General features: G+C 28.6%; 1 protein-coding gene across 2 annotated transcripts in view; it reads right to left on the bottom strand.

Annotated features, from left to right (window-relative positions):
• The window catches only part of LOC148234057 (homeobox protein araucan-like), a 176,885-nt gene that overhangs the window by 27,210 nt on the left and 123,111 nt on the right, over window positions 1–26,564 (bottom strand). For both annotated transcript variants that reach the window (XM_088188148.1, XM_088188149.1), the window contains exon 4: window positions 5,340–5,659. In XM_088188148.1, coding sequence (XP_088044274.1) covers window positions 5,340–5,659 — 320 coding nt within the window. The remainder of the gene's footprint in view (window positions 1–5,339; window positions 5,660–26,564) is intronic.

Below are 26,564 nucleotides of genomic sequence, written 5' to 3'. Positions count from 1 at the left end.
TTAACGTATTCTTTGAGATGCAATATATCAAAATTTCACTAAATAATTTATTATTAAGAATTAATCAAAATATATATATTTTCAGAGAATTTAACCCATTTATTAAAGGAATTTTTCTTTGTAACCTATCTAATATTATAATAACTTTGCTTTTATCGGTTTATATGTTATTAATATACAATAAGTCTAAAGTTAACTATATAATATTTTATTAAAAATTAATCAAAATATATCTGTGGTTTCAGAGAGTTTATATAAATTAACACAAATATTTAATGAGTTTTCTTTTGTAACCTATCTAATAATATATAATATTTGCTTTTATTAGTCTATGTTAATTAGGTATTTATAATAATGGATATATCAACACAAAAATAAATGAAAAATTCAAGTAATTTAATAACCTAATCGATTTGTTAGTATCATGATTATTAATACTCAACTTCTTGTTAATATATACTCGGCATTTTTAATTAATAAAATATTTGCAACTTTTTAAGATGCAAAATATAAAAAATGTACTATGTAATATATTAATAAAAATTCTCAAAATATATATGTGATTCAGAGGGTTAAAATAAATTGCCCTATTTATCCCAGATACAAATATGTCTACGAGGAATTCTCTTTTATAACCTTTCTAATAAAACATAATATATTATTTGCTTTTATCGATGTATTTATAATAATTTATAAATTTTTAAGAAAAAGATAATTAATATAAAAACCGAATCGATATGTGAGTAACATGATTAATAAAAAGTGTACTATATAATATATTATTAATAATTCTCAAAATATATATGTGTTTTAGAGGGTTAATATAAATTGACCTATTTGTCCCAGATACAAATATACCTTATATAATATTATACAATATAATATTTACTTTTATCGATGTATTATAATAACATATATATACACAATATAAAAATCAAATCAATATGTTAGTAACATGTTCATTAAAATCCAAGTTTTTGTTGATATATAGTCGACATTTTTAATTTATCAAAGAAAAATTTGCTCTTTACAAATATTACTGATTTTTTTTAAATGTAATATATAAAAAGCTTACTATATAATATAATAAAAAAAAATCTCAAAATAAATACGTGATTAAGAGGGTTAAAATATTATATATTGACCTATTTATCCCAGATAAAAATATTCTGGATATTTTCCTTTATAATCTATCTAATAATATACAATCTAATATTTGCTTTTATCGGTGTATAGTATATTTATAATAATACATATATTTACAAAAAAATTAATGAAAATGCTAATTAATATAAAAACTGAATCGATATTTTAGTAGATAATGTGCTTATTAAAGCCCATTTTTACTGGAAAAGTTGCTCTTTATAAATATTTACGTATTCTTTATTAGTAAGAAGTAATCAAAATATATCTGTGGTTTTAGATAGTTAACACATTTATGAATTTTCTTTTAAAACCTGTCTAATATTATATAATATTTGCTTTTATCGGTCTATATTAATAATTTATTTATATTAATGGATATATTTATACAAAAATTAATATAAAAAAATTCAATTTCTTTGTAACATGATTATTAAAACACAACTTCTTGTTAATATACATTTGGCATTTTTAATGTATTAAAAAAAATTGCTTTTTACAAATATTTACATATTTGTAAAGATGCAATATGGCAACAGATTCTATATAATATATTATTAAGAATTAATTGAAATGTTTTTGTGGTTTTAGAGAGGTTATTGATTAATAAAACTTAACTTATTGTTAATATAATATATAGTCTGAATATTTAATTTATAAAATATTTACGTAGTTTTAAGATGCAATATAAAAAAGTTTACCCTATATAATAAAATATTAAATTATTCGCAATATATATATTGTATATACGTGATTCAGAGGGTTAAAATAAATTGACCTATTTATCCCAGATACAAATATACCTAGAAAGAATTTTTTTTTATAGCCTATCTAATAATATACAATTCAATATTTGCTTTTATTGGTGTATCGATATCTTAGTAAAATGCTTAACTTATTGTTAATATATAGTCGGCATTTTAAATTTTTTAACGGAAAATTTGCTTTTTACAAATATTTGGGTATTCTTCGAGACGCTATTTATCAAGGGTTCATTACATAAAATATTACATATATGACCTATTGATTTTAGCTATATATATTTAAGGAATTTTCCTTTGTAACCTTAAAAATATTAATATATAATAATGCAGCATTTAAATAAAAATTTACATAAAAAAATTATTAACCTGATAGATACATTGGTATCATTATCATTGAAGCTGCTCTTCTCAAAATATGTTAAATATACATAAAAGTTCACTACATAACATATTATTAAAAAATCCTGAAAGTATATCTGTGGTTTCAGAGAGTTTATATAAATTATCCCATTTATTCTAGATACAAATATTTTAGAATTTTTTATTTGTTACCTATTTTTTATTAAATAGATAATTTTCAATACCAGATATGTACGACCTAGCTTGATTTTAATTAATCATCATAATATTCATCAATGAGATTAAGAAAATATAGGTAAAACTAATCTGTGATGATCGATCGGAATTTTAATTATATAATAATCACTAAGTCTGTTTTCCCAGACACCTGGGATTCAGCCCAGGTCTTTCAGATCAATATTTAGAGGATTATACCACTCGTCTATGCTTTTACTGTATTTATAATAATAGTTTTATTCCCAAAAAAATAATAAAAAAAATCTAAATTATTTATTAACTTCTCAATAAATATATATAATATGTTGCGTATTTTTTAACACATTATATAATAAATTTATTACTTAAAATTGACAAATAGGACAATGGATTTATAAATCTCATATACTGTAAATGTTGTTGTATGGTAAATCATATATGTATTTAGGGAAATGTCATTTTTAATAAAATTTAGTTAATTATGTGTATTTAAGAGTATTTGTTTTGAAGCATATTTTTTTTAATATGTTTAATATAATATATTACATTTGATCTCTGTAAATAATCTGTAAGACTAGATAATTACGTTTGATTTTAAACGTCTTAATTGTAACGTTTAAGCATAATTTTATTAAGCACAAATAAATTGGTCTTTTGCGATATTTGAAGTAAATTATTTTCAACAAGTGGCGCTTATTCATAAAAAAAATACTATTTATCGTTGATAAAACTTTGAAATATAATAGATTAATGCCAACAGATTCTAGTTTGGTGTCTCACTAGTAGTTGTTGATTGTATTTACCCCGTTGTAACGCATTGGGCAAATGCCTCCCATGGTAAAATGCAATATTTAGCTATTATTTTAAAGAAAATCATTTCACAGTTTATTAAAATATATGTATATTTAAATTAAAATGAATCGAATGAAACTCATTATAAACCTGATATTTTGAACACTCTGTATATGCTTATATACATATACACGTATGAATGTTCTCACACGGGGTTCGCCGAGAATCTCGAGAGTCTCGTGCTGGGCTCATACCGAAGCGTTCGCCGCAAGTTTCCCTTTTACAGATTTCCCCCCCGCGGCAGCCTACATAATAAATGGCGTAAGAATACGTGCGTATATCTGCGCAAATAATGGAGAGAAAGAGAGAGAGAGAGAGATTGGGGAGTAACGGCGCCGACGCTTGGGGAACCACTCACACCCCAAACCGACGAAACTTAGCTGCTGCTATGTGCCGCGAGTAAGGAAATCCGGAATGGAGTAGTGGAGCGGTTACGCTCGGTTTCCTCTTCCCCCATCCAGGCCAGATAATTCACTTACTGAATTATTCTCCAATAAAACTAAAGTGGGATTTAAAAGATTGGCCATTTAGGCAGTCGGTTAAGGGCAGGCCGTCGCACATCCGGTCTCTTTTTCTCTCTCTCTCTTTCTCTCTCATCCAGTTATTTCGCTGTGACTGCTAAACCGAATAAAACGAATGTACGTTTACCCTTTTCGGGCAGAGCGGATGGACCGGCTGATATTTATTATCTTATAATGGATTCTGGATGTATGTGTTATAAAGTTGTATTATCGCAACCCTGGCAATATCTACAAGAAATTCCATGGCACACCACTAATCATGATAACGAAAACTGTTACACATGTAGTGTAATAAAATATTTAATTATTTATATTTTAACTAGCCAAATGCGTTACAACATAGTAAACACAATCAATAACTACTAAATAAGTAGTGTGACAACAAACTGTAAATCGGTGACTTAAAAATTTGTCATTAATTATAGCAGTGCTGTGCAAACTTCAGTTCGGGAGAAACTTTTTAAATATTTTTTTGCGAAAAAATATAAGCCTTTAATTTAACAAAAAATAAGTAACAGTAAAATAGCGAATTTAAATTAATTTATCAAAATATTTATTATTTCTGTGAAATGAGTGCCAAGCGACGCGACGCAAATCGCGTACTCTTAGCATGATATATGAAATGTTCAGAAGAGACTTATGGCTTGCGATTTTTAATACTAATTCGATCATAGAATAAACTTGCAAGCGCATATCTCTTTTTCGCATAATTATTCTCACGTGCATCAATAAAACTATTTTTATAATTGAATTTACTATTGTAATGTTATATAATCTGTAGCGCAAAGCACAATATTATAATTATGCAATAGTGTGCAGTAAATCTATTGGAATCATAAGCTATTTAATAAATATAAACCTTATGATTATCACAAATATATATAGTGAGAAGTATGAGTTTTTAATATCTATTGTATATCCAATATTAACAAAATATTAGACTGTAATGGAAATATATTCATAAAACGAAATAAAACTATAAAACCGAATTATGTTCGTAACATCTACATCATATTTATTGTATAATATAATCCCTTATTAATTAACTAGTGAATATAATATAATCATACGAAAATTTAGTTAAATTATAAGTATTTTACATACTGTCAGATCAAAAAATGCTCCACTGAATCTAAGCGCAAAAATATGCTATCATTTTTTTTGAAAATCTCGCTCCAGCTTCTTCTTCGCTGAAATATTGGTTTACACAAATATAACTATAATATATAAAAGTAATTTTACAATAGTTTTATTATCAAAATTATGCATAAACACGCTAGCGAAGGCAATATAATTAGTGTACATTTAATTATTATTAATGAAGCACTTAAACGTGTTATTAAGTAAAATTAAAAATACATACGCGCTATTGTTGTTGCTTGTAACATACATATATATGTGTGTATTATGTATACACACGATACGTGCGAAACATTGAAGATAGAGATACAATCGCTGCTGTGAGAAAAAAAATTAGGGAGGAGAATTATAGCTACGGCCATACCTTTGTGTCCCTTCATCTTGTCCTCGAGGAGATCATCCTTGTCCTTCTCGTCGTCTGAGACCATGGCTTCGTCGTCGTCGTCAGTTTTATTCTTAGGCTCCCATGTCATCTTATTCTCTTTCTTAAGCCTTCTTCTAGCGTTCGCAAACCATGTAGAAACTTGAGTCAGCGTCATCTTGGTGATGATGGCCAACATGATCTTCTCTCCTTTGGTCGGATACGGATTCTTCTTATGCTCATTGAGCCACGCCTTCAAAGTGGCCGTGGACTCCCTAGTGGCATTCTTGCGCCTTGCTGCCAAATCGTATCCAGCTCCGTACCTGCCGGACCAAGAAAAAAATCAAATTAATAACCTAAAAACCTGAACCGAACTGTAAACAACACATCAGAAACGCAAGAACAATGCCATGTTTTAAACTATCATAGAACAAATGCGGTGACCAGAATTTTAAACCAAACTTTAGGTTCAAGCATCATGAAACGTTCGGTTCAGGTGAAAGAGTAACACAGATGAAAATGCATAATAAATATATAAAAATAAAAAATCTGGTTTAAAAGTCTGATTTTTTTGTAAAACGCTGCTGCTATTGACATCAACGCATTTGCTAATTAAATATCACATTGTTCATGCCTGTTCCATAAAAATTGGATAATACATTCTCTAAAACACCAATCAATCAATATTTCCATATAATAAACCACGTCTGAAATAAATGACTTTTAAATGCTTAAAATAAATTAATGGAATAGTTTATTTTAATATTTTAATTTAAATAAATAATATTACTGTCTTACCGACGACGACGATACATAAAAGAGGTGTGTAAGATTTATAAAAAAAACTCGATATTTCCAGAAATTGGTTAAAATTTGTATTCATATTTTTATAAGCATAAAAATATTTATAATACCTTCAGGGAACATGTACCAAAAACATCAAAGAGAAAATGTATTTTTTTTTCTGCATCACAATTAAAAATTTATTTTTAATAATATTTATGGTTTTCATTTTTAAGCATTGCCCTGATTAATAGCTAAATTCAAAATACATGATGTGTCTCATTTGCCTTAGCTTTCAGTTTTAACATTGTCTTTGTTTAAGGCATATAACAGTTTGCCAACCTTTGCTCTATTGCATTTCCTATACAAATATCTTATCTTTAGTAGCGTTAAATTTCCGAAGCGTGTTACTTCGCAATGTGTGTGTGTTCGATGGCACGTTTTAACCGATGTTAATTGAACGCTCTTGTAAAGGTAGGCTGAATTCTAAAAACGCATTCGAAAGATAAACTGAGAGTCTGGGAAAGAGAGCCCAAGTATCCGAGCGTCGTGACTGATCCGATCCGAGAGCTGAAAAATTGCACGCGCGAAGAGCTGCTGGCTCTTCTTTACTTCCGAATCGATTCTTAATTGGGCTGGGTTGTAAAATTTAAGTGGACCTTTGAATTTATCGACAATAAAAATAAAACGGATGCATTCAAATGCTCATTTTAACGAAACATTCAATGCGTTGCCATATTTTACAATGATGTACACTTTGCTTTTTTAGCGTGACTCTAATTTAAGATAAATTAAAAATAGTTGTATGAATAATATACATTTTGATCAAAAAATCTGATTAAATGAGCGTAAGTTGCTTTAATTTTTACATAATAATGCTGAGAATTTTATGAATGATTGTTATTTTCAGTAAAACATATTGTTATAAACCACTCAAAATAATTAAAAATAGCATTTTTATTATAGATAATAATATATTATTGATCTAATAATCACACATTGGATTATGAATACCAAATAAGAATGTAATTGATAGCTATTAATCAATTATCTTCCAGACATAGCATATTAAAAAAAATGTGCTCGCTTAGATTTGATTTGATGAACAATAAGAGTTAGATACTACTTTTTTATTATGATTAATGAGTATAAGATTAATACTATAGTTTACAATCGTTTAATATAACACAAGATTTTTTCAATAAATGTATGTATTATATGGATGTACATCTTTCAAACCCCTCAGCTTCCGAAACTCCTTGTTGATCTTATCGTAATCCAATCACAGTTTTTGTTTGATTTTATACACTCTCCTCCAAACTTTCTCTCTCTCGCTCTATCGTATTCTCAATTTTAAGCTTCCTCTGAAGAAGATTTCCTCGGAGAGTGATAGCAACATAAAACGTGTTACTCCAATTCCACGCGCGCGTCCCCAGTGTGGTTTTATTTTATTTTTTTACACCAATCACATATTCGAAACGGATTATCGAAGAGGGAAAAAGGATGACAAATAACACCATAACGAGATAACAACCGCTTTACCTCTATTGTGAGAGGTGCGGCCAATCAGACTGGAGCGATCGTTGTTTGCCCACCAATTAGAGAAGTACATACGAACATATATAATGGAGGTGAGTCGTTAATTAGTAATGGGTTTGACTTTATTTTATATAGATCAAATATTTATTTAAGAGGTTAAACGTGACGCGGTTAAATCCGAGAAGAGAGAGAGGATAATAATTATTGTTTGCTCAAGTCACGAAGATGGACGTTGTATATTCATGTACTACTTTTTAGTACGTGTGTTTGTTGAGCGCGGCGATATTAATACCTTATTTGCTTCGTTTGCGAAATATTTCATGCTTTGTTTTAAAGTGTATGTATTTGGTGTCAAATTTAGTGTTTGTAAAGAAAAAAAAAAGTTGCTAATGGGTTTAATTTAGCAATCAATCTTAATGATCAAAATACATTTTAATTCGAATTAAAACTAAATGAGGCTTTTATTTAATTTAATTTAGGTACTACGCCAATAATATTTTTTGCTTTAAACATATTTTGAAATGCTAAAAAATGTGTCTGCATAGCAAATATTTCAAGTGTGTGTGAATAATAAAAATCAGCACAAACGCTTGAATAGTATCTAGAGTCTCCAATTCGAGTAATCGAGTACTCGATACTCGAGTATTTTTGTCTATTTTTCAAGTACTTGATAATCGAGTATTTTGGAAATTACTCGATTAATACTCGAAATTAAAAAATTTTGAAATATTTCAGAAACAAAAATAACTTTAACTCGGTCTGGTAAAGGTTAACGTCTTGCTTTTATTTGGCGTTTATGCCCGAAGTCCCGAGTTAGAGCGGTTACTATCAGGTATAATTTTTTCATAGTTCCATAGTTGCATAGTTCCGGTCGTCATGTTAGTGGGTACGACGGAGAAATTTCTTTTGTGTTTTCTGTTCGACAGTCCCGACTTATCTAATTTATGGCAATGAACAATATGAAATATCAACAAAAATTTTTTTTAGGTTTTATGACTATGCAGTTGTAGCGTAAAGTGTTGTCAATTGTTTACACTGATCCCTCAGCTTAAAATATAAATCAAAACAATTGTGTGTTTTAAAGGCATTTAAAGTAAAGTCAGTTCTTTGCGAACCGTTTAGCTCTAGAGTGAAAGAGATTCACCCAAATATATCTTCAAAGGATATAGATTTAAATTTTTCGCATTAATCAGAAAGAGTAGAATATTGTATATTGTTAAGAAAAAAAATCTATTCAATTACAAAATGCTATTTTGTCAATAGTCGAAGGAAATAAGAGAAAAGCAGAGAAGGGAATGAAAGAAGAGAACATAAAAAGAGAGTTCAAAAAATTTTATATCTATAAAAAGCGAACAGATAAATTAGAAGCCTTATCCAACGCGTTAATGACAAAAGACCAACATCAACAGCAACGGAAAGGGTTTTTTCCATAACGGGAATAATAAAACCAAAGGTTAGCAGTAATATTAAATTCGAGACACTTTTTGCATTATTGTTTTTAAAAAGTATGTTCGTGAAGTTAAAATAATTGTAAAAATAAACATACTAAGTATTTTATTTATTTATTTATATGTGCACGAATTTGAATAATAGCTATTTTGGTACATTTGGTAAATACTCGAAAGTACTCGAGTACTCGAGTATTTTAAAATTTTAATATTCGATACTCGAGTAGTTGATGGTTCGAGTAATTGGATACTCTAATAGTATCATATTAGGACTCAAAACTAGTGCTTCTTTAAATTGAATAACTTAAATTATCAAAAGTATACTATATATTTGGTTGAAAAGTAACTATTTATTGCAATTTAAATTAAAATATATGTTCAATAAATAAATTAAAAGGACATACATTTGTATCTCGATGGTTTTGCCACATAAATAATATATATATATATATATATATATATATGTAAATAAGTGTTACTATTTTTTTCTAACAATAACTTGTTTTTTAACTATTTATTATATATATATAAAAAAAATTAAATTTGAGTAAAAAAAACCCTGATAAAATTTAGGTATAAAAAATATTAAAAATCATTAAAAAAAAATGTTGATTTCTTAAATAAAAAAAAAATTTTTGAGCCTAGATTTATAATTTTTTTTAATGTAGACTTGCTAATAAATACAGTGAAATCTTTTTGTAACAAGTACCGAAATAACAAAATTTTCAATACAACGAATCCCCGAAAAAATTTCATACAAAATGTTTTCATTGTAACGAAGATTGATATCAGTATAACGAAATATTTTAGTCCGAATTTAAAAATTACGTAACAACTTGCCAATGTTTCTCTAAATTCACTTGGCGTGTGCTTGATGTGTTCACAACTGACATTCAAAGTGTTTCGCTGACACCCAAACTTTTTTTATAAAACAATTTTTTTGTGTTCATTAATTTGTCAATCTTGTAAGTAATATGGTAATTAAAAATATCATCTTCCTTACATTCAATATAACGAATTTTTTTCTTTGGTCCCCTGAGCTTCGCTATACTGAGATTTCACTGTAGTAATATTTATTCAAATACGTTTTTGTAGTTTTATATTCAACTAACGTGTATTTAAATTAGATTAAATTAAATAAACAATTTAATATAAATTGTTTTACCACACATCAATAAAATATACTTGATTATAAAAATATTTTTTTAATTAAATGACGTTTATTTTAGAATTTTAAACTTTAATTTATATTCTAAAGCTATTTTTTAAATAATATTTTATAGTGCATTTAACATTATAGTAGATAAGTGCAAAATTTATAATATTGCTTTTTACGAATTTTAAAAGTTTATAATATTAAAACTTTTTTTTTTCAAAAAAAGTTGTTTCATTTAAGATTCACTTTTTTTAATGAATTAGCAAGTTTTTTATATATTTTATACCCAAATTTTACCAAGTTTTTCTTACTATTTTTTTTTTTATATATATATATAATATATATAACAAATATTTAAAAAGCAATATATTGTTAGAAAAAAATAGTAACATTAATTTACATATACATATATATTATTTATGTGGCAAAAGCATATAAATGTAAGGGTAAAAGTAATAAACATTCCACGATTTTTATAGAATTTATGGTTTATAAAATTAACGTTTTTATGGATCGTTTCAACACATAGCATTTAATTATATTCATTGCATATGAAACATATAGCGATTAATACTAATTTTAATAAATCCAAAATAAATACATAAAAATAATTTATAGTACACCTTTTTATTTTAAGCTTAAAAAACACCACATCAGATATTTAATTCCTACTATTAAAGAATATTGTTATTATCAAAGTTAAAAATACTATAAAAATATCACGTGAGAACATATACAAATCAACTAAACTCAAGAATCAGTGATTATAACAAAACAAAGCTTAAATTTAAATACAAACATAAAATTCCTTAGCATATATTGCTTTAATGCAGTAAAACCTATTGCTATGTCATTAGTTTCAGCCCTAAATTGTTAGGTTTATTTAATTTACCTATGTATATTTGTATAAAAAAAATTTTTGACATAAATAAATATTTTTTTATTATTTTTTAATTTTGTAATAATTAATTCGCCCGATTTATAAAAAGACAACGCTGTATAAATATAACCAAATATATAACCAAAAATATTCCTGCTTTAAAAAATTGTGTAATTTTAAATATAATAGTAATATTGCGATTTTTCTTTTCTCTCTCAATGTTAAACCCCGCTTCAGATTTCGCCGGTAAAAAAGTTAACAAGGGAAAGGTGGTCATGGGAGACCAATAAAATAGCTTCGAACGCGAAAATATAAAGTCGCCGAAGAAAAAAGAGAAAAACAGTGGCCGGGAATCGAACCCCGGGACTCGGGGGCATTTTTCAATCTGTCCCGGTGATTTATACGCCGAGACGTCTATCGGCCGTGAAATTTTCTTTTTTCCCCCTTCTTTCGATGCCGATTCTGTGGAAAAATCACGTTAAACGCGAACACAATTCCGGCGATAAATTGTATGTTTCAAACGGCGGTGCCGTCGGTTAGACAAATTTTTACGTTTAATTTCAAGTGTAAATCGATTCTTCAATAAAGGTATTTTAATAATTTTAATGCTACAAAACAAGCTGTTTCTTATTTAACTCTCTATATATTGACAGTTTTATAAAAAAAATATCTGATATGTGGCATTTAAAACGCTAATTTTTCATACATATTTTTTGTTAATATAATCTGAATAAATAAGAAAAATATAGTAACCCTGAATAAACATATAAAGACAGTCACAGAAATTTCAAACTTTAATTTTTTAATGGAATAGACATTCTAAGGAAATAAAACACATACTAAAAAAGCTCAATAACAAAAAAATAATATATATATATATATATATATAAAATAAAAAGTGCTTTTTATACAATATAAATATACATATTTTAACTGTTTTTCCATTATATTGATACACATGCTATGAAAATGTTACATCTGCAAAGAACCATGTAATTCATATGAGTGATTCTTTGATTTTGTTTATTAAAAGTGTAGCTGAATGTATGGATAAAATAATTGCCCGTGATATAAGAAATAGAATAACTTAGAATGTATACCTTGTATCTATATATATATATATACAATTATAATAATCAAAGTTATGTTTATGTTAAATCGTAAGAAAATAAAAAAAGGTACATATGTTACACGTGTACTCCCGACACACTCATGTACGATCCGTCGTATTACACAGCGTAGTCGGTCGTTCGTCGGCTTTGATTGGTCGTAGCACTCGCTACGGCGTAGCAGTGCGTCGCGCGAAAGCGTCGTTCAGGACACGGCTTTTCCGCCAATCGATAAGTCCCGAACCGCCATTTTGTCTTTATCCCGTCCTCCCCGCGGCGGAGCCTTTTCCAATTGCATATACCCAACTCTAACTCTGCTTCGCTCCCTCATAACGCATTACCATTCGAATAGACCGCAGTCACGGCAAATCCCGGCCATGTTAACAAATGCTACCGGATCGAATACCATGTTTGTAAATACCTCGAGTTGAGTCTGGATAATTGTAAAACGGTGTCGTATCTTGGGGGTAAAGTTTGCGTTGACTCTGATCCATGTAAGTTTGCAATCTGTGGAATTGTTCGTTTACAATTGGAAACGATGGACTAAATACAATTAAGGCTTACAAGAAAATAAAAGTTTTTATAAACTTAATTTGGCAAAATATATACTATATGATATTTAGTACAATATATATATATATATATATATATATATATATTTGAAGCAGTCTCTTGTATTAATTATTTTAATGGGCATTACAAATTGTACATGGTGGGCATTATACAAACAATAATTAGCATTTTTTAATAAATAAATAATAAAACAGTTATGTTTTATACACCTAAAATACATAAAGAGGGGAAGAGACGGGGCAAATTATTGTGGCCCGTTCTCTTTGAGAGCCAAACTCTGGAAAAATACATGTCAAAATATTTTTTTTTAAAAAAACTATAAACTGACATCAAATAACACGAATACGAACTAAGCTAGTTGTTTGTAATGTATGTATTTAAGATACAAATTTCTTTTGCCTTTTTTATACATACTAAAATAAATAAAAGGAGTGGAACATTGCCTTGAAAAGCACCCACTTTCTAAGAAGTATTTTAACAAAAAGCTAAGGAACAGATTTTTTTTGATGCGGCTCGGTTTTCTTAAAATATCTTTGCAAATTATTGTTGGTTTTATTGCTTTCTAGCCCACATACAATATTACACTAAGTTTGGAAGAAATACCCAGCGAATGTAAATGTGTAGCAGTAAGTTTAGGTATTTGATCTGAATTTTCAACGTACAATAACACTAGCTAAATTAAATAAATTTAATGTTTTTATAGATTGTGATATTGGTAATTTGACAACTTTAATAAAATTAAGTCACTATGATAATAAAATTAAAAATATTTAATAACTTAAATGTAACACAAAAGAGGCGCATTTTTTTGAGTATGTATTTATTTTTGTATTAATAAAAAAATCCATCGGCAATTTAATATTTTCTAAGAAGTATTTTTTTACCTTGTTCTTAAAAGCGACAATATCGACTTCAAAAAAATATTAATAAAGTTCAGAGCATCAAAAATCTGTATATGAATAAAGAACATACATTCTTTGAATCATAATCTATGACAAAAATGCATTAAGAAATTGTTTAAATCGTTTCATGTCCATGTGATTTTTTAAGTAAATCTATTTATGATAAACAACTAAATATTTTTACCCCCTCACTTCTCATCTTACACTGCGTCACACAAATAGAGAACAGTAGATAAGCACAAACATTGTCGTTACACAGATCCAATAGAGATAGAGTTTGTAGAGCGTAACCCGCCCGGGGTGGCCGCCACCCACTTTCATTTTCCACCCCTACCTTTTCCTTTTTCACTTTATTTACGGCGAAAAATCGCGGTTAAACTTCTTTATTTTGTGCTCCTCTCTCCGCTTCGGTCTGAACAACTGAGACGTGTTCTCGTTCGGCGTCGCCCCGTAATGAGACAAGACTTGAACGTTGTAACAGCACGGGAATTTAGCACTTAAGCGCTGCTTGCGCAGCATCCAGTGTCGCTTCGATCGTGTAGCCGTCGTGTAAAGCGTTTCGCAGCCGACACCGTAGTAATTCCCCATTGAAACGTACCATTGCGGCTCTTTTCAGGATACTGAATAAGCCTCCTTACACACCGGAGACGGGACTCGAGGGTTAGGGATGGGGGTGGCACCCAGCTACCTTCTACCCTCTGCACTGTTTGTATTATGCTGTATAGGCGGGCGAGAAGAATGGAGCGCATTTGTTACTCTTCACAGCTAGAGTGGAACGCTCGAGAGGGTTTGCCGACGGAGGAATTGATGCGCTTAATTATTATGAATTTTTAAGGTGCGAGAGTGACGCCTTCTCTTAATCTTTATTGTGGTATGACCGATCACTAGCGGATTTATAAATATATAAATATATTTTTTAAATAAAAGGAATAATGCAAAACAATACAATGAATCCAATTTATGCTTACGCGATTTTATGATTTAGGTTGATAAAAAATGCTAATCAATTTTACTAAAATAATTTCTAATTATTTTAATACATTTAATTCGTGCTAACTCATATGTTTTACGAGAGCACTGCATTTAATATTATTTAATAATAAATTATATGCATGTGACTCTTATATAGACATGTTCTCCTAATACAATAAATTATTAAAACTTACTAAAGCGTGAACATCTTGAAGTTAAGATCATATTCGTGAATGTGTAAGTTAAGTCAATATATAAAAATATGGTATATGTGTTAGTGTATAAAATATTTAAAGTAATGGGACATCATATGGATGGCAAAGTTCATTATTATTTTAATTAATATTAATAAATATATAATTTTATCTGTGTTCATGCATTGGATGAAAAAGTTATATTAGCAAACATTTTTTTCACACATTTAAAATGATAGGATATCATATGGATGAGAAAGTTTAATATTATTTTAATTTATATTAATAAATATATCATATATACGATTTAATCTGTGTTCATATAAAATTATTATTGGCAAACATTTTTTTTCACACAATTACAGTGATAGGATATCATATGAATGAGAGAGTACAATATTATTTTAATTTATATTAATAAATGCTATATATAATTTTATCTGCGTTCATGCAAACGTCATATAAAATTATTATTGGCAAACATTTTTTTTCACACAATTACAGTGATAGGATATCATATGTATGAGAGAGTTTAGTATTATTTTAATTTATAATAATAAATATATATATACGATTTTATCTGTGTTTAACATTGCAATTAATGCAAAAATCTATTGGCACACATTTTTAATAGATAAAAACTGGTCTATATAACAATTAATTTTACTCTTTTTAATAACATATGTTATTGATAAATAGTTCACCCATTAGTGTAATTTTTATACATATACACAACAAAATCACTAATGATAAATGGACTAATGCGAAGGGCTTTCTTTAATTTTTAATTTGTCCACATTGTGAAATTGACTGCCTCGATGTTGACGTGCTGTCACAGCCTCATTTGGTGTATAACGCGATATACCACAGGGCATTCATAATGTTTCGTAACATTTTGTAATTTTTAAATTATTTTAATGTGGCAATATTTTAAACATTTTATGAGTTTTACGCTATAGTAAATCAATGTTTTATAAATTAAATAAATAGTTTTATTTAGCAAAGTTTGCATCCATATTATCATTTTATTTTCTATGAAAAAGTTATCCAAATTCCGGAATAAGTGGTAGTCTATGTAAGCAAGATTTTGTAAGTATTTTGGATGATGGAGAACTTCCAACTTTAAATCCTATATGTTTGTCACTGTCATTTGTACGGTGTGCGGTCATTTGTGCACACCGATACTATTCGTGTATGTGTAAGTTAAGTCAATATATAAAATTATGGTATATGTGTTAGTGAATAAAATATTTAAAGTGATAGGATATCATACAGATGAGAGAGTGCAATATTATTTAAATTATATTAATAAATATATATATAATTTTATCTGTGTTCATGCAAACGTCATATAAAATTATTATTGGCAAACATTTTTTTTCACACAATTACAGTGATAGGATATCATATGAATGAGAGAGTTCAATATTATTTTAATTTATATTAATAAATGCTATATATAATTTTATCTGCGTTCATGCAAACGTCATATAAAATTATTATTGGCAAACATTTTTTTTCACACAATTACAGTGATAGGATATCATATGTATGAGAGAGTTTAGTATTATTTTAATTTATAATAATAAATATATATAATTTTATCTGTTCATGAAAACGTCATATAAAATTGTTATTGGCAAACATTTTTTTTCACACATTTACAGTGATAGGATATCATATGTATGAGAGAGCTCAGTATTATTTTAATTTATATTAATAAATATATATGATTTTATCTGAGTTTAACATTGCAATTTATGCAAAAGTCATATAAAATTACTATTTGCACACATTTTTTTATGAAAATTAAATTTCCTCTTTTTTTAATAATATTATACGTGTTAATATTAAATAAGTTTTTTTTTACTTATACACTACACAGTGTGTAGGGCTTTATCTTCTTTTCAAGTTGCCCACATTGTGAAATTGATTACCTCAAGCAAAATATTTAGATTACAATATAAAATGTTACGAAACATTATGAATTCTCTGTGGGTTGTCGCATTAAAAACATTACCAGTGCTATAAAATACTTGGCTGCCAAACACAAAATAAGACTGTGACCTCACGTCAATATCGAGGAGCCAATTTCAAAATATAGACAACTAGAAAAGAAGACAAAGACCCGCTCACAACCACGTCTTCCAGAATTTGGATAACATTTTCATAAGAAACGCTAAAAACGCTAAGATAATGCTATTAACCATGCTCTCCAAAATTTCATCGAGTCTCAATTATTATGATTTTACACCACTGGACTAAACAAGCTACTGCTAAAATGGCAAAAGTGTATTGACAATATGGATGCATACATGATGAATAAAACTATTCCTTGTATTTATAAAACATTAACCAACTTGTTTTTTTTCTACAAATTTCTTATTTTTTTTATATTTTATTTTAAATACTTTTATTTTCTACATATTTCTTCCACCATCGAGTGTCATTATTAATTTAATTTTAGTAACATCTTGAGTAACATCTAGTAAGATGGCCAAACAAATATATGCACTTGATCGATTGTAAATTTTATTTTCAGAACCAAAACTAATAGTCAAAAATTGCTTTTTTCTCTATGATGGGTTTTATTTTCTTCAAATTTGGATATTATTGATAGCGATGTACGATTTTGAATAATTTTCCTAGCTTGAAAATCAATATTACTTCTGCTTCCAAACATGTTTTAAATAAAAACTGTTTTTATCAAATTTGCATTTTTCAGAAGCTTTCTTATAATTTTATATAATATTTAACTTATTAGTTGTGATTTTTAAGGCAATTTCTGTTGGTGTTACACTATAAATTTTCACTTTTCTGGTTTTCTATTTGGCTTTCTATGCCTTTGTCTAGTATTTCAACTTTATTTATAGATAGTTGAGAAAACACTGGCTTTTTGTTTATTATCTCTTGCCCAATCTTCATGTATCGTTTTGATTATTAACATTAGGGCTATATGTAGGTTTTTTTTTTTGATGATTTCCAAAGAGAAAATTTTGTATATTTTGTTCTGTTAAATTGATATTATTATTATTTTTAGTTTTTCAATATTTCGGTTTAATTGTTGTGTTTTATTATATTTATGTAAAATATTTTTAATCTTAGAGTCTCGAAATTGTTATATTTTCATATTTGCTTTAACACAGTCAGTTCGAGAGACACAAATGGCATGCTTAGGTTTATTGTTCTAAGCTGCTTTTTAAATGTACTTGAGAAAGCATCTTCATTTAATTCGAGTTTTCTGTTTTCTAAATACTATTTTTAAATTTTATTCTGAATCTTTTCCAATCTGATTTTTTGTCTATAAGAATTGATCTGTTTTCATACATATTTTTTCAATTCATCTGCATTAACATTTCAAGTTTTTTTATCTCAGGTTTCGAGAAAAAAAAACATGTTTTGTTCAACATTTTTTTATCCATTAAATTTTAATTTCATTTTAATATTATTTTAAAAGTCAATAAATCAGATTTTCTGATATTTTTTGCTTAAATTTGCGCTAAATCATTTTATAATATTACACTTTTGTGAACAATATTATCTTACGAGAGAAAAGCATATAATATAATTTAATATTAAATTAAACGCAAAAGACCATTGTATTGACATGTTCTCTTAATACAAGAAATAAATAAAACTTACTGAAACGAAACGTAAACATATTGTATTATTGACATTCAGATCATGAAAAAAATAATAAACAACACCTATACACGCATGTGTGAATGTGTAAGTTAAGTAATTATTTTAAATTATAGAATATGTGTTAGTGTATGAAATAATTAAAGTAATAGGATAGCATATGAATGAGAGAGTTTAATATTATTTTAATTAATATTTTCGAATATATATATATGGTTTTATCTCTGTATAACAGTGCAATTCATCCAAAGGTCAAATAAAATTGATATTGGCACACATCAGACGCGTTTTATGCGATTTACTGCTAATGTAGTAATTTAAAATTAAATATATTATATTATACTATATTTTTTTATACACTGATGCTATGATTAAAAATATATGAGTATATGAAAAATGCATACTACATATGTATGTATGTACTACTTATTTCGTACAGTGAGATGGTAATGATGTAATAAGTCCATTTACAAAAAAGAATAAATAAAAAGGGCTTCATGGCATATAATATATGTGTGTTAGATAATAGTACCAAAATAGTAATAAATAACTCTAGTATAGAAATAGTGGATAATATAAAATATTTAGGAGTAATTGTTGATACAAAATTAAATTTTAAAGAACATTGTAATTACATATTAAAAAAAATTAGTAGAAAAATAGGTTTATTATCTAGATTAAGAAATATATTAAGTATAAATACAAAAAAAATAATTTACAATAGTATAATATTGCCCCATTTTAATTATTGTGCAACACTATTAAATATGTTAAATAAATTAGACAAACAAATGTTGCAATGAGAGTAATCTTAAATAAAAATAGATTAACTAATTGTAAAAGTATGATTGATAGATTAGAATGGTTGAATGTTCAAGAAATATTGAGTATGAATGTTTTAGTATTTATATATAAGTTAGAAAATAATATGTTACCAGAATATTTTAATAAGTATTTAATAAGAAATAAAGATGTACATAAATATAATACTAGAAATAGAGAAAATTTAAAGATAATTAAGTATAAGAAAACGAGTACGGCTAGGGGAATTATGTACGGAGGTTTTGATTTATATAATAGTCTTCCAAGAGAAATCCGAAACAGCAAAAATATAACGGGTTTCATAAATGGAATAAAAAAATACCTTCGTACATATAGAAATAAATTATAATATTAAGACTTTATTATTGTATATTTTTATTTTTTCTTTCTGTTATGTATTTTTTATATATTTTTATATATGTTTACTAAATTTGTTAGATGTATAGATTAGCTATTAAGCTAAATAAATTAATAAAATAAATAAATAATACGTACGAATAAATACAAACTATATTTACTAAAGTAAAAGTGATTAGTACTTAATTATTTTTTATTAAAATCCTAATGAATTATTTCATAGATGTTTAATCGATCTTTTTATTTATAATATCTCTGTAATGAATATGTAAATGTGTGTATAATCTACACAATGAGTTTATATTAATTCTTGTTGAATCGTTAAAAAAATAGCTTTCTGTAAAATCGCTTTAAATGCCAGGTGGGTTGAATTTTTTTTATATATTAGCGACACGTCAAACATTTCGCAAATTTCACCGACCCAAGAATGTTTTCGAAGATTCTTGGGCATCACTAGCGTAGAACAATGTCCAGCGATTGCCAAATAATGGCATTCCTTATCGTCTGCGGGCGAATTTCGGCAAAAAAATCCACACAGCCACTCTTTCCTCAAGGGCCATACATAGGTGCACATACCCACCGAAGAGGCGCGGGTCTATTCGCATTTTTTCACACGCTCGGAACTAATAAATAATAGGTGAGTGGTTGTCGCAGGAATCCCATTTTAGCACCGCATCCGGCCGAAGAAATGCGACAAAAAAGGGATAGTGTGGCACAAAAATCCTCTTGTGGCGGATTCGGCAGAATTGGGCAAAAAACACCGTATGGTAATGGGGGTCATTAAAAAAGTAAAAACAAACGGCGCGAATTGATCACTTTTGCTTTGTGACTCCTTTTTGTGTCGGATAAAATTCCTATTTTGGACTTTGTCTAGAAACTATATGGCTAATGATTCGACGCGGAAGGGTGTGTGTGTGTGTGTGTGTGTTTCGTTGGAGGTCTGGTGCTTAATGGGACCGACATTGGAAAGGTGTGTCCAATTATCGTATATCTTGCCCACATAAATTGCCAAAGGGACCGTACAACTAATTCGCCCTATTTTATTATATATTTTCTAAACATTTAACCATATATGTATATAAATATATAAAGTAAAACTTTGACAATATATCTTCTAAAAAATAATACTCATATTTTTTCTCATATCTATGTTATTCTTCGATTTTAAAGAAATAGTTTATACTACGATTTATTACCACAAGATCGTGCGGCCAATATTATCTCGCAGCTTCACGCCGTTTGCGTGAGGGAATCCAAAGATTACTCCTGGATTTTGAATCACGATAACACACAATGTTTGTAGCATCGTAAATAAATAACAGGTAAATTGCTAATTGATATCACTACAACCCGAATAATAAATGTACGGTTATGACATTGCAACAAAGGTAAAATCATCTTAATAGAAGTGCAGAAAAATCACGCCAAGTTCAATCAAATGTCAAGCTTTTTCTTCTACTGTTTTAATGAATTATAACGATATAGGTTTCTACAAATTATTACCACAATACTCTAGTTCAATATTATATCGCAGTTTTACGTCGTTTGTAGTAAGAGTCAGAAGATAACTACTGGATTTTAAACAACAGAGAAATTATTGAATGATGTCGCTGACGATACAGAATTGCGGTTGTGACATAGCAACAAAGGTAAAATAGTCTTAATAAAAGAGCAGAAAAATCATGTCAGGTTCGATCAAATGTCAAGGTTCGATTTTACTTCTTTCTTTGATTATAACGGCAATTATTACTACGCTAGTTTTGCGCCATTTGCATGAGAGACAGGGACGTAATATATTTCGTGGGTGAATTTTCTCTCCCCTCCTTCTTAAATTTAGCCATTTAATGAAATGAAAATATTTAAAAATTCTCACTGACAGTCTCGACTATATCCCAAAATTAAAATTTTGAAAATTTTATTTGTCTGGCAGTTGTTAGTCAAATTATATGCTTTCAACTACTCCACGCGTAATAATATATACTTTTACATATTAATTCATATTTATTTACATGCGATGTAATAATGTTACAGTGAATGTGTATTTTTCAGTGAAATTCAAATACATTTTCACTAGTAAATATATATTTTTACTAGCGAAAATATAATTTAACTGAATAATTGAGTAATTATATGCTGCTCATTTTATTTCTATAAAACTCAATTTGAAATTTGCAAAACGTCCATTTTCTGTTTAAACCGAAACCAAATCTACATGAATTAATCAAGCCCAACTTGACCTTATGAAAGTTCTGAAACTAATCATAGTCCAAAATACAAAAAAAAACCAACTCATCTCCCAGAGGAAAATAAGCAGAAAAAAAAGTACAGACAGACGTCGCATTTCGCATATTGCCCCATAGTTTGTTTTTAAAATATGATTGCTATCCTTATCAACATTATAACAGACTTCTGAACATTGCTCTAATTGTATTGAAACCGAATTTTGGTCAATAGGAGTGCGCAAAAAACAATTATCACTTCTCAGAAGTCAAAAATTCACGTCAAAAGCAATAAAATCGTGTCGGCGCCGTCGCAGTGGGAACGCTCGGTAACGAGCGTTCCCACTGCGACGGTGCCGGCACGATTTTATTGCTTTTGACGTGGATTTTTGACTTTTGAGAAGGGATAATTGTTTTTTGCGCTTTCCTATTGGTCAAAATTCGGTTTATACGTTCCTCATTTAACTTGTTATATTATTATACAATTTTACGTATGAATTATAGATTACCGATCGTTCCCACTGCGACGGCGACGGCATGATTTTATTACTTTTGACGTGAATTTTTGACTTCTGAGATTGGATAATTTTTTTGCGCTCTCCTATTGGTCAAAATTCGGTTTATATGTTCCTCATTTAATTGAAGAATGTACGGTTATGACATCGCAACAAAGAACCAGAAAAAGCACGTCAAGTTAAATCGGAAGTCAAAGTTTTTCTTTATGTTTTTAATATAACAGTCTCAATTAATTTACTACAAATACTTAATACCAAGTCATATTAAAAATGATCACGCCATTTGATAGAGGCAATCTAAAAAACAGTATCGTGCTTAACTGCTCATGAATTTTTCACCACGATAGTGCATCGCATTATAGAGAAAACAACTAATAACAGATATAAAATTATATTCTAGCTAAAATATGAAATATTTATATTTACACACTATTGTTAATTTCTGATACTTTAAAGCTAGAAACTTCAGAATATTAAGTATTTAGTTTTGACTAAAAAATGAACTTATAAATGCACATAAATCTTATAGCATTACCACTTTTAAATAATGAATAATAAACATAGCAACAAATCTTTTTTTATAGATTATCCATATGTCTTAATAAAATAATTAAAAAACGATATACGTCTAATAAATTTTACCCGAGACCCAAAATGACACATCCCGGTTGAGATTTCTCGTGAATGTCCTATTTTTACACACGTCACTAATTTATTTTCGAAACGGAGCAGGGGTGAAATTAAGAGATCCTCGTAATAAAGTGAGCGGACACAAAGTATTACTCTTCTATATGAAAGGGGCCCGCCTTACAGGTTTTGTGATTTTACGCGTGAAACGGGAGCGTTTATTTCTTGTGAGCCAGGGGTCGGAAACATACTAGAATCGTTATAATAAATAAATCTTGAAAAATTCCTTGCATCAAAAATTAAATTACATGAACTAGATCAACCTTGACAAGCGAATTTTAACCCTTTTAGTGCCAAGCGAATTTTAAAGCCAAGCATTTTTTTGCAAATATAGATGATTTTATAAATATATTTAAAAAAAATATTTTTGAATTATAAGAAAAATAATCTTTATTTTTAGAACAAAATTAAATCCAGTTTGTACAAGAAAATACACACATGGAAAAAAAAGATTTTATAATTTTACAAAAATAAGAAAACACAAATAATTTATTAACGTGTTCTATATAAAAAAGCCGAGCATCTCAAAATATTTTTTGCAGACTTCGAGAGATTATTATAATAAGCGAATCTAAATGTATATGAATTTTAAATGTTTATATTTCAATTCTTACTCTACTTAAATAATTAAGAAAAAATATATTTTATATATAGATAAAGGTATGAATTTTTATTACGTCTGCAAGCTTAAGTTACATATTATTTAATCGACAATTTTCGCAGTTTCGTTATCACGCAAAAACGCGTGGATGGACCGTAATGTTTTACTTATGTTTCACTTAAAATTTACAATGAATCAGACATTTTGGCAACTCTGAACTATATATTATGTTTAAGTAACGAGTTGTTTTAAATTTTATTGAGAGACTTGCCGAAGTAAATTATTATTCAACAAAAATATTTATTTGTTAATTGTTGCGTACCTCTGGCTGCACGGCTAAGTGGCGTCAGCTAGTCCGCGAACCATCCATCTGAACACAATTAGCCGTGGAATGAGTGTTGCTTTACAAAAATGAAAATATATATCAACGCAATTAGTTGAATGGCGCTACAACGAAAATACACCCGAGCCAGAAAGGACGGGGAAGTGTCGGGGGGGGGGGGGGACCGCGGGCCGACGGTTCTTAGCATCTGCCGCCCGCTCGTCAAACGGATCAACACTCAATTACGTCATTATGACAGGCGACGATTTATCACTGACCGCGGAAGGTTAAGCAACGTCGCGAACGGTCACTGTCTGGATGGGAGATTTTAATTTATTTCTTTTATTTTTGTCATTAGATTTTTTTAATAAATATTATATTGACTTTTATATTACTACGAAAAAAATACAGTGCGTCTACAAAAAGTATTTTAAAAGCTTTCCACAAACACGCAAAGGCCTAATTGATATTTTTTCTAACCAAAGTCGAAAATAATCACAAGAGTTATTCGAAATAAGAACGCAGTCGGTATTCCCGCAGTTATTTATCCACACACATACACACGTGTCTGAGTATCCCGAGTGATGTATGCGTTTGTCATCCGTCGCAATGAACATCCACTATTTTACCGGTCGTAATCCCGGCAGATTCGTGTCGCCCGCGAGGCAGAACACTGAGAGAGAAAACAGAGTGATGACTCCGACCCCGCCGAATGACAGCCACCCAAAACAAACCTTAAAATATTTCCGCACTTCGTCTCATTTGTCATCCGGAGTAACGAGTCGAGTCGAGTCGTCTTTGTCGCTCTCTACAGAGAAGGGGACGACTCTATATTCGGACGGCAGAGGCGCTTAAACGCGCGATGCTGAAGTGCAAAAGGTTAGAAGAAAAAATCTGACTATCAGCGTTTAAAATGATAAATATAAGAATTCGTAACATCACTTAAATCGTATACTTTCCTTCAAAGCTGATGTAATAGTTATTATATAAAGAAAATCGGGTACGAACCCGATAAGTTTACTGCCCTTCGCGAGTAAGATCTATAAAAGATAATTAAAAATGTAGTACTAGAACATGTTAATAACAATAATATCTTGCTTGAATAACAATTTCGCCACGAGTTGTAAAATATATCCAAAAAGGCTTTGACAGAAAAAATACTACAGAAGCATTGTTTTAAGACATTGATAAAGCTTTCGATCGCGTTTAGCACGCAGGCTTTATATAAAACTAAATTTATTTTTTCAGTAATTTTAGTTGAATAATGAACTTGTTTATAAACAGTACACTCTTTCAAAATTGAATTAAAAATATTAGTCAAGTTTCAGCCCTATATCTGCTGGAGTCCCCCCAAGCTAAATTATAGGACCATTGCTATTCACAATATATACGAGTGATTTCCCAACTAAACTTCACAGAAATGATATCATAGCTTTATTCGCTGATGACACAGCTATTTTATGCTCTTATAAAAATCCATATTGAACAGTAAATTTACCGCAAAATAGAATAAAAATGATTAGACAAATAGTCACTGCAAAAGCGTCGCAGTTCGATAAAATAATAAAAATAAAAATTTTCTAGACTAATAAAATATGTTTAATTTAAGATTTTAAATTGTCATGAAAATCTAATATAAAATAAGCAGAGCAAAACTACACCCTCTTTTTGCCACAAAATGAAATTAAATATTAAAAATCACTTTAAATCTGTAATTGCGTACAATAAAACTTGGGAATTGCATCAAATACTCTATGTTACACCGTGACTTAAAAATATATATCTTCACGGAACACTTCTCGTTTACAACAAATATTTAAACCCACAATGACCAAAGGAGTAAACCATTTTTTTTTATAAACAAACTTTGTCGGTCACTGGTGCACACAATGGCACACGTCATTGGTATATATAGGGTACTAGTTAAAAAAACTAATATCATTATGTAATATATCTGAAATCCAATTAACGGTGCTTTACTGTGCTGTTTGTGTTTCACATTTATATGTGTGTGTATGAGAGCGTGTTTGTCGATTTATCAATCGACAACACAAATAAATTAATTAACCCATTAAGCGCCGATATATCAATCGAATTAGTAGCCGGAGCGTGACCGTTTAAATTTTCATTATCGGGCCTTACTTATGTACCCCGTTCAAATTGTCCGTGACTGTTTAATTATATATTGGGTCCCGGTTGAATACCCGTGGACTATTTAAGGATCAAGTGATGAATTTAATCAAATAAGATATGGAAAAATAATTTGGTGGCTAAGATAATCATATTTTCTATTACGGTTATGCAAAAATAATTGTGATTATGTGATTGTGAAATTCTACTCTAAAATATAAAGTTTAAATATTTGTGAGAAATACAGGATGCAAGAATCCTCATTTCGCAACGCTTATCCTTATATTAAAATATAATTACAACAAGAGTGTCTAGCACTTCTGGGTCGTATTTTACGACAAAAAAAAATTAATTAAATTATTCATTACAATATTTCT

The sequence above is a fragment of the Plectrocnemia conspersa genome, unplaced genomic scaffold (assembly GCF_051122295.1).
Source record: "Plectrocnemia conspersa isolate PC_06_02 unplaced genomic scaffold, ASM5112229v1 ptg000006l, whole genome shotgun sequence".
NCBI classification, from domain to species: domain Eukaryota; kingdom Metazoa; phylum Arthropoda; class Insecta; order Trichoptera; family Polycentropodidae; genus Plectrocnemia; species Plectrocnemia conspersa.
This window is presented reverse-complemented; position numbering and strand designations above follow the sequence as displayed.